The following is a 10,962-nucleotide window of genomic DNA, read 5'->3' on the forward strand; positions in this document are numbered from 1 at the left end:
AGATTGGCATTAAAGGATATATCCTGATCAAAGATAACTCCTAAATTTCTAATTTACAAATGTACATACTGTAATTACACCTATACATAGCCATATTCTACTGCTCTTCATACTATTCATCCTGTACATACACTTATTCTTACTACTCTTATAATGTTACCACACTACACATAGCTACATACTGCACATACTGTATCTATATGGTTCATTCAGAATATCCATATTTATTCAGTTTTTCTTATTATATATTCTGCCAATACACTGCATACATCTATATTATTCTTACTACTAGTATAATGTCACTGCTACTACATTGCACATATCTGTACATGTTGTTCATACATTGTTCATATTACATAGCCATATTTATTCTGCTCTTATAACAATATATATATAATGCAATATATTTTTTGTCCTGCCAATGCACCACCTGTCTTTGTATATCACATTGCACTTTTCTGCTTTCTTTACTTAAGTAAAGATTTACACAACACGTAGCCTGTACCCGTTGTTCACTGGGTGTGCCAATGCAACTTTCTAATTGATGCCTGAATGCATCCCAGTTCTGGGAAGTGCAGTAATTAATTATCTATCACACGTTAATCCATGCATAAAATCATAGAGTGTATACGATCAGTAGTAACCACACATAATTGTAACATCTAGCCATCTTCTTATCTGTGATTATATTCGCTGTAGCCTATGTTAAGATTTGACCAGTAAGACACAGCATAGTAATTAGGATGTATTCACAAGGGGCATTTATGGTGTCACTGCAGCAGTAAACAATAACAGCTTGACGCCACAAAATATGTATATTGATTTTAATCTGACAATATAAACGGACTGAAGGGGAGGAATACGTGGAAAAGGGGAGAGACAGACGGTGGCGGGGAGACGTTAGCCATTTGGCCAGCTTTGCTTGCTTGTACTACTCATAGCAGCTAGCCTGTTAGCTTTGCCAGCAACCCATCGCTGCCTTCTCTCCCCAACGATATACGATATATTGGTTTTACCCTGTCTATTGGCACAGCTCACTGCACAACAAGAAATAATCATTTTATTATATGATCGAACACGAATACGTACGCATTTGGCATGCTGTCCGTCTACAGCATAGCTCTTCCGCCGTCCATCATGGTGTTCATAATTTGCGCAAGTAGAGCTTGACATCACGTGCAAAGGGTGAATAGGCGGATTATGCAATTAAATAGGGCCCCCGCAGCCACTAGGGGCCCCCCAAGCTTTCATTGGTGACGATTTGCAGTGTCTGAGTGCCACGCAAATCCACGGTCGCAAGGAGCGGCGTCTGCCAGTAACCCTGACATGCGCAGAGGAGCAAGGGCCAGTCCAACGCTGATTGCAGCTCTAATTAGGGCCCGAGCACGAAAGTGCAAGGCCCCAACGGTGCCTTGCACTGAAAGTGCGAAGGAACCTATTGTTTTTCGTCAGATTATTATTTTTCCGAGTCCTTCGTCGCATTTTTGAGGGGGTTAGCATGCATGAAAACTCACAAAGATTTGCACACATGTCACAACTGGTGAAAATTGCAAAGTTCTGTAGTGATTGGGCTCGGATGTTGCCAGGGGGCTCCATAGCGCCCCCTAACGTGCGCCTTAATTCCGAAAAAAGTTAATATACCAACTTTTGAGGGAACATAGGTCTCATCTTGAACTCCATGGAGCTATTTTTAGAAAAAATTACAAAATTCAAAAATTTCCGAAATCTTGGTTTTCGTTCAATAATCTTCATTTTACGAACACTTGTTTGAGGACTTTAGGATGCACGAAAACTCTTAAAATTTTGCAGCTATGTAGAATATTAAACTCTTTCATCTGAATACACATTTAGGCTCTTAAAATTTTGCAGCTATGTAGAATATTAAACTCTTTCATCTGAATACACATTTAGGCTTGAGAGTGGTATGGTTGCTCTATAGCGCCCCCTAATTGGTTTTAGCCCTTGGGAACATTTTTGACGGCCTCAATTTCACACGAAAACTCACAAAAATTGGCGCCCACATAAACACCTGGGAGCACAGCGATTTGGCTCATACCTGTAAGCGGGCTCCATAGCGCCTCCTAATGCGTGGAGGCCTTAACTTGGACATAGTTGTTCCAATCTTCACCAGATTTAATACACATATTGCTCTTATCACTGCGGACATATTTCTCATTTACATTCATTAGCTCCGCCCAACCGGAAGGCGGCCATTTTTAATTATGCTGTCTAAACAGGAAGTTGCATTATCTTGGCAACAATTATTCCGATTGGCCCGAAACTTGACAAGGTCGTTTCTCATGGTAGAATTTGCATCTCTGCCAAACTTGGCGGCAATCGGCCATTAGATGGCGCTGTTTTAATTTTGTTTAATTAATCGGCAAAATATTGATATATGGGAAACAAACCTATAACTACTCCCTACGGCCGCGAGTCCGATCGGCACAAAAACTTGCATACAGACTCGGAGGACCCTCGTGACAAAGAGTTATCAAAAGAATTGTGATAGCTAAAACAATGCGCAAGTTATGGAGAACCAACTTCCTGTAGGTGGGTGTGGAAACAGGAATGGCTGTATCTTGCCAATGGCTATTCCGATGGACACAAAACTTACAAATTGTTGTTCCTCATGTGCCAATGAGGCTGTCTGCCAAATATGGCGTCAATTGGCCTTTAGATGGCGCGGTTTTAATTTCTGTAATTAATTAGCAAATTCGCTTTGAGCAAAACCTCCTTTTTTAACTCCTCCAAGAGCGTAAGTCTCATCTGCACAAAAATGTGCACGTAGACTCGGTAGAGCCTCATGACAAAAACATATCAAAAGAATTTTGATAGCTAACGACAATGCAGTTACAGAGGACCAACTTCCTGTAGGGCGCTGTCGAAACAGGAAGTTGCGTATCTTACCAAGACTTATTCCGATTGCCACCAAGCATGACAAAGTTATTCCATAGGGGCTTGACCATCCAAGCCAAATTTAGAGTGAATCGGCCATTAGATGGCGCTGTTAGAATTTCTTTTATTAATTATTCACATTGCGATATATGGGAAACCTACTTTGTCTAACTCCTCCTGGGCCGTGAGTCCAATCTGCACGAAAACTTGGATATAGACTCGATGGACCCTCGTAACTAAAAGTTATCAAAAGAATTTTGATAGCTAACACAATGCGCAAGATATGGAGGAACAACTTCCTGTAGGTGGGTGTCGAAACATGAACGGTTCTATCTTAGCAAAAGTTATTCTGATTTACATGAATTTTACTTAGGATGTTTCTATTTGTTTCATGTGTGTGTACTTGCTCGGGCAAGAAGGGCGGCGCTTGCATGGTGCTGCTTTAATTATTATTATTATTAGTATTACTTACTACTAATAGTAATAGCAGTGGATTATTCATATCGCGAATGAATTTGGAATGATCACTGTGTTAAGAAAGATTTCCTATTAATATTTGTTTATGATCAATTTTGCTTGGCAAACTAAAGAGCCTTTGCAGGTGCCATTCTCAAATATTTTGTGGCTTCAGACCAAGTACAGTCTTTATCAACTCCTGAGCAAGAAGCAGCCGGTCCACCACAGGTCCTGCAGTATTTTATTTTACTTTTTCTTCTAAGTAAAACCCCTTATTTATTTTCAGTCCATTTTGGGCAATGGCCCAATATTTTAAATTTATATTGAGTTATGTTTATGTTCAAGTATCCTTTTTCTTTCAAATTTTTTTTTTAAATAAACCTGTTTGAGAATAATCTTGTTTTAGTATTTTTTGACTTTGCATCTAATTAACTTTTTTATTATCATTGTCTGTAGGTTTAAATTGCTTGGGTCAACATGAGATGTTTAGATTTGAATTTCAATGTGTTTTTTACGAATCTAGCCAGTTTTCCTCCTGAAATGTAAAACATTGATGCATCTCCATAGATCATCTTAAAGGTTTAAATCCCCCCCATCGTAGTTTGACAAAATAGGGGCCCCCAAACAGCATCTTGCATAGGGCCCGCCAAGCCAGAAACGGCCCTGCCTGGTGATATGTGCCTTGCTGCGCCCTTGTGCATATGTGTAGGCTATGTTTGTGTGTCCGCGTGTTTTACACACAAGGTTTTGTTTATAGAAATTATTATTATTACAGTCGCTATTTAGATGAGTTGTAATTTGATTATTAAGAAAATAGCTGTGCTGTCATGTTTCTGCTGTAAAGGGGTTTGGTTTGGTTTGATTTATTATGCTGCAGACCTGTTGGTGCCATTGTCATTGAGATATACGCATATGCACCATGGGTCGCGTCGGCCTACTTATAATTGTTGACACTGTTTGTGTTGTGTTTGTGTTGTTGCTTATGGCGCATATTGGCTACATGTTATTGTTGGTGCAGCCTATGTACATAGCAAATAAAGGGGCAGCAGAATTGTGTTTGGTCTAGAGCGGCAGAAATGCATGCACCAGTCTTGCCGACAGTCCTGCTCTACTGGGGTTTTGGCCTAACACTCCACATTCCTCTCCACATTCCTATGAGAGTGTATCGGAATGACCTCATCCTGTATGCATACAGAATAGGGTTGAGGGCCGAGTTGGCGTGGGAAAGCAAAATAGCTGCTAGTGTGAGCCACATGGGCACCTCACACTGTGGGCAGAACAGCAGGACGCAGTTAATGAGGTGGATTGGCATCCAGCACACCATGAAGAGAAACAGGACCAGGAAGAGGGAGGTGGCCTTATGCACCTCCTGACGTGTGCGAAGGTTGGATTTGGCCTCGTTGGACGCTACTGGTTGGGGGTCACCAGGAGCAGAGCCGGAGCTGGTAGAGTCAGCTGAGGCAATCCGGAGACCTGGCTTTGCAAAGACAGCGGTAGTCTCTGTTTCAATAAGAGACCCAATGCCAGACTCTACTTCCTTACATTTTCCCATCTTTTCCTTGGCTTGTTTGCTGGTTCCTTTTCCTGTCCCCATGTCTGCTACACCACTTACGGTTCCCCCAGCAGCAGAACTCCCAGTGTCTTCTGTCCCAGTGCTCCCTATACCAGCTGCTCTTGTGTCCTCTGCGGTTCCCCTGGCCACAGCGATGCGTCTAAGCTGGTGGCGGACAGTGAGGAAGATGTGGCCGTAGATGATGAACATGGCCACCAGCGGCACCAGGAGGCAGCAGAAGAAGTTGAAGTAGACCATGTAGCTCATGTCCACCACACAAGTGAAGATACAGTAGCTGGAAGAACATGGAGGAATATAAATAATAAAAAAATCACATGTTATTTTCCAGACTTCCATCCATCCATCCATTAATGCCTGCATGGCTGTACGCAGGGTTCTAGAATATTTCTAGAGCCTGAACTTACTAAGGGGGTTCGTGGGCATGTCCCACTTAAAAAGAAATAATTTCCCATATCTAAATATGCGTATTTTAAGACATTTGGATAACAAAAATTGGATAACAATAGCTTTTAAACCATGTCAGTGGGCAGTAGCATACATAATCTGTCAAGCAGTAATACATGGTTAAATACAAGGTTAAATGTTTTAATTCCCACTACAATCTGGAAATACAGAAGAGACTAACATTATCACAAAACATCTGTAAGTGAATGTTGAAAATGTTTAATTAAAATGTTCAAGTAAAGGGAAATTCACACTACATACACCACTGAAATCTAATCATGACCATCTATCTTACGCTATGTATCTACTGAGAAAGGGACACCTTTCTATGTGACTACTCACTGCTCTCTCCTGCGTGTATAAATATTATAAATAATAATTGAGTAAAATTTTATAAACCTTTTTTTGTTTCATCTTTGTGTTTGCATCAATTTGGAATTGTGTCTCAAAAAGTAGATAAATGTGAGCAAAATATGTCAATTTAAACTATTATAAATATTAGTACATAATAATTATGCTAGGCGTGAGTATTGTGTGTTTTTGTAGAAAAGCACATGGATATCATGGTAATCCTATCCTGAGCACAGGGCAGTACCTGCTCTTCCTATCTCATCTCCATCATCTGTGTTCTGTCAGTGGCGACAGCAATGTGACCGAGCAACTGACAGATAACATGTCGAGAATTAATGTTTAGTCTCGCTACACGTAATATTACATTTCATCAGCGGTGGAAAGTAACTATAGCCGTCGGTATACTACAGTTGGCTACTTTGATTCAATTTTAATTGGGTATTTTTCATTTAATCCTACTTATTAGGCTACTTCTAGTCCACCACAATTCAGAGTCAAGTAGGCTATTGAATGTTTTACTCAACTATTTATTTTATAGCTTTAGTTACTTTGCAGCGTCAGATTAATAATACAAAATAATAATATGAATAAATTATGATGCCAAACAATGTATTTTCAGGTGGAAGAAGTTTCCATGGGCTATGCCTCCTGTATAACAGTTTGTTTTCAATTCAATGTTCGGAGTGATAGCAGTAATTGTATAACATTTATGATCTACTTGTATATGGTTATGGAGTAACTAAAAAATCTTGATTGGTGAAATTATATTATGTAGTATGGTGTTAGGTATCTCATAGTTTTCTCATTGGTGAGTGCAACGGTGGAGTGTATATTGGCGGTGGGCTGTCGGTGATTGGTGCTTGTACTCATAAAATATCTTCAAGGTTGGCAGGTCTGCATTACTGTATATTTTGAAGATTTAATGCTTAAAAGTTATAACGGAGTTTATGAGTGGAGGTAACTCCACTCCACGACGAAGTGTGCGGTCCATAGTACACTGTTACCAAATTAATTAGCCAAATCGCAATGAATGCGAAACCTACTTTTTCTAACTCCTCCTAGAACATTAATCCGATCTACACGAAATGTTGAATGTATCCTTGGTCGACTCTCATGACAAGAAGTTATCAAAAGAAATTTGATGGTTAAAATCTTTTTATAAAGGAGCAACTTCGTGAAGGTGGTGGTCAAACAGGAAGAGTTGCGATTCTTGGCAACAGTTATTCTGAATCAGAGGAAACTCGGCACAGCTGTTCCCCGTGCTCCGCTGAGGCCGTGGGCAACATTTGAAGTTAATCGCCCGGGCCATTTGCTTCAGTACCTCTGACGTGCTGTGAGAGGCGAGGGCCCTTTCAACACTGTTTGCAGCTTTAATTATGATTTGATACTATAAATAAAATTGAATTGAATTAATGTAGACAGCCCTTGCAGAATAATGCATGCACCCCTAATACTCATCACTGCCGAAAATTGCATCCACCTCACTTTGCAGCAAGGAAAGGCTACTACTACTGAGTCTGATAAAATATTGAGGACTCTAAACATTCAAAAATTATAGACTTCAGATAATTTATTTAGCATTATCATTTTAAAAACAGTACTTTGCCTTAAAAAGTATTAGTGTTTCCTTGTGGATGCAATTCTTGGCGTACATGCAAAACCTGGCACAAAACCAGACCTCTGTGACCTCAATGGTGGGTATGGCCACCATTAACTCTTTCATTTACTTGGTTAGTCTGTTCATCATCCATCCATCCATCCATCTCATATCCACCCCTCATTCTCTTACTCAGAGCCTGCTGGTTGTCTTTTCCAGTCCATAAGTGGCACAGACCCGGAGATGGCTCCCAGGCCCCACGTGACCAGCAGGGCCAGCTGGGCGTTCCTGGGGCTCATGACACGCTGGTATTGAAAGGGCAGAAGGATGGCCATGTAACGCTCCGCTGCTACTGCTAACAGACTCAGGATGGAGCTCTGGAAGAGAAAGGAGCATTTAAGAGGCCATACAAGGTCTTGGGCATTTTGAGAAATTGTATGAGTTCCACTGTATTTTAAAGATAAAATAAAAAAGAACTTCTTAGTTTTAATCTTCACTGTTTCCTGTGGTACAGGCAGCTCACCAGTTGCAATAATGCTGTACTGATCCCTTTCCTTCGTGTTATAGTTGCGCTAGGTACCGTAACCTGATTGGTTCAGGTTCTATCCCCTGAGCAGTGGGCTAGAAGGATCAGTAAACATGATGCAATTTCAATGTTATCATTATTATTCTATTAACCTATGGTTTGGAGTACATCATCCTAAATTCTTCATACATGTTATCAATACTGTTAATAGTAACATAAGTTTCAGCCTCCCTACCCACCCTAATACTTTTCATAAAGTCCCTAAATCAAATTGTACATAAAGGTTCTACGATCTCATAAGGAACTCTTTAGGACTTTGAATCTCTGTAGGGATTCTTGGTCAAAGTACCAAGACTTCACAGATCAGCTTTTATGTCTTGCAGGGGCGGTTCTACATTGAATGACGCCCTGGGCGAGACCCCTCCGAGCACAACTGTTTAACTAATATTGATAAAGCTGTACCCGTCCTTGCGCTCCCCTGAATATGTATACCAACTCATACTCCTAAAACTACTAACGCCATGTAATGAGTAAGCAAGAATCAGTATGAGTCTATCATGAGTTTTTGTCTGTCAATGCAGATAGAAAAGCTACAATTCTCGTTAAGAAAGTTTGCATGATGTGCAACATTTATATAGGCTACTAATGCAATCATACAGTAAAGCATGCCTACTTTTTTATTGTTGTAGTGTTATCAACAGTTTGTCCACCACTCAGTTTTATCAAGGGCCAAAGTGTTTTAAGGGGAGTTGTGCTTACCGCAGGTTGTAGCCTCACTCCCTCATCTCTGTCCCTCTCCTCATGAGTCTCCTCCCCACTGTGCATATGCAACTGCTGCCGACACCACTATCATCAGCCACGGGAGCTGATGGAGGTCCTGCTACTGCCAAAAACATGTCTTTTCGCTTTTTACTTTTATTTAAGGCCGCTTGGGTAACTTTGTTTCATTTTAGCGTTTAGACCATTGACATAAAAGAAAGGTTTAGACTCGTCTTGGTCCGTCTCTGTGTACTTCCCATTTCTCCTGTCACTTTGTGTTTATCTTTCGCGCCGCGGCGCACTGTTATGGACTAGTCCATTTCATTGTGAAAGTAGGGGGTGTTGACCTCTCTCAGCAAGCAGGGCGCCTGCAGCTGCTGGGGGGCGCTGATCTGCCAATTCCCCACACAGTGAAATGATAGAAAATCAAGGCAATCGTGCCGCCCCCCATGTGACATGAAAAAATGCTGCCCCGGGCAGCTGCCCGGTTTGCCTGTGCCAAAAACCGCCACTGATGTCTTGCCACATTCTGTGGAGGAGGGCTGGCTAGTACACATTCCGGAATGGGAGAAAAACGTGCTCTGGTTTATTGGCATTTCTTTAAACCTATCACAATTGTCATGGGCGGCACAAAGCTCCGCATGGAGCCGCTGCAAAATAGCCTCGGGAAGGAACTTGTTTTGGTGGAACATGTACAGTCAACAGTTGTTTTAGTCGTGCGAGAGAACTCAGATTGGACAGATAGTCGCTAGCTATAGCTGTCTCAATTTACCATGCAGAGATCTGAGGTACAGTAAAACGTCCTCATAAATCCACCGGAGTTTAAAATTCCAACACAAAGAAAGCAAATTGAAACAGACATCGGCAAAAAGACATGAATCCGGCGCACAAGTGGAACGTGGAGAATATAGACATACAGTACGTTGCAGGTTATGTATGAGTGGTACTGGTGTCCTGCAGAAATCCTCACTAAAGCCACTGGGTAAGTGTTCCTACCTGGGTGAGCACCATCAGGATGCTAAGCAGCAACAGGCAGAGGGGCAGGTTATGGTGAGGTTGACCCAGGTCTGTCAGCACTGCACAGGGAATAGCCACCAAGCCCACCAGGATGTCCGCCACTGCCAATGATACCTTCACACACATGCATACAGAGTAAAACACACTTTTGGTCCTTTAAATATCTGCCTTTTGATATGATATGATAAGAATCCCACATTTCAGATTGGGATAAAACGGATTTTGAAGAAACAAATTTCCTCACCAGGAAGTAATTGGTGACAGTGCGAAGTTTTTTGTTGCGGGTGACAGCCAGACAAACCAGTAAGTTGCCTATTATAGCTAGCACTGCGATGATGAGCTCAGTGGCAATGTAAAGCCCTTTCAGACGGGGTTGGTATCCATACGGCATCTCTGCCGTACAGGAGCCAGCAGTCCCATTCATGATGAAAGGGAGACCAAGACTCCACAGTCATGGAAAACCTGGATATAAGAGTAGACGTAGTAGTGTTCTGCTGACTGAGACAGAAGTTTCTAGTTTTAACCTTGATTACGCAGACTGACTTTATCTGAAGAGAAGAAGCAGATATGAAAGTACAGAGAAACAGTGGTTGTTATGAAGCTCAGCCTGTGGCCTCTGTGCTGACCAACTGAGTGGTGAAAATTGTTCCTGATAAGGACAACAATGACACACACACAGACCCAAATGTTCACTATTTACACACTGATATTTAAACCTAATCTGCTACGTGTTGCTGTGCACACATGTAGAAGTTTCTGCAATAATTTTTCCTATGCCTCCCCCTCCCCAGGGTTATAAATGTTTGGTTTTTATTCAGCCCAAAATGCACAATAAAAATGGAATTATTAATTATCAAAAACATGGTAAACATATAAATATATATAAATATAAACTTGTAAATAAATTAATTCCCACATAAGCCAACGGAGGACAGGCAGCAGCTCTGTGGTGGCTGAGGGGCTGTTAATGTTTTCACTTCATTCATTAGTAGAATAAGCTGGGTTGTGATTATTTATTATAAGATTATTCGATAAATCATTAAGTCGATCGATAAAAACAATCAGCAACTACGTATTTTGATTATCAGTTATTCCTTTCACTTATTTTATCAAGCAAACATGCCAAATATTTGCATATATTTAATAAACAAGATATTTAAACATTATAACCTGTTCAACATAAAAATACAACATACATAACCCTTTTCTCACACCACATCCCCACTAATAATATTTACACAGTCCCTTAGAGATTATAAAAAAGGCAAACAGCATAATAAGGTTCTATAAACCAATATCACCAGTAAGTATTGTTTTTGTTGGATGAAGTAGTTCAGGTTAAGA

At 40.8% G+C, this 10,962-nt stretch overlaps 1 protein-coding gene across 1 annotated transcript; it reads right to left on the bottom strand.

Annotated features, from left to right (window-relative positions):
• Window positions 1-4,459: 4,459 nt before the first annotated feature.
• On the bottom strand, window positions 4,460-10,044 carry LOC120554566 (adenosine receptor A2b-like). The gene is made up of 4 exons (XM_039793522.1): window positions 9,863-10,044; window positions 9,598-9,732; window positions 7,509-7,693; window positions 4,460-5,198 (listed from the first exon to the last, which is right to left on the bottom strand). The coding sequence occupies exons 1-4, from the start codon at window positions 10,040-10,042 to the stop codon at window positions 4,460-4,462; spliced, it is 1,239 nt and encodes a 412-aa protein (XP_039649456.1). The 5' UTR covers window positions 10,043-10,044.
• Window positions 10,045-10,962: the final 918 nt, after the last annotated feature.

This window comes from Perca fluviatilis, chromosome 24 (genome assembly GCF_010015445.1).
Source record: "Perca fluviatilis chromosome 24, GENO_Pfluv_1.0, whole genome shotgun sequence".
Lineage (NCBI taxonomy): Eukaryota > Metazoa > Chordata > Actinopteri > Perciformes > Percidae > Perca > Perca fluviatilis.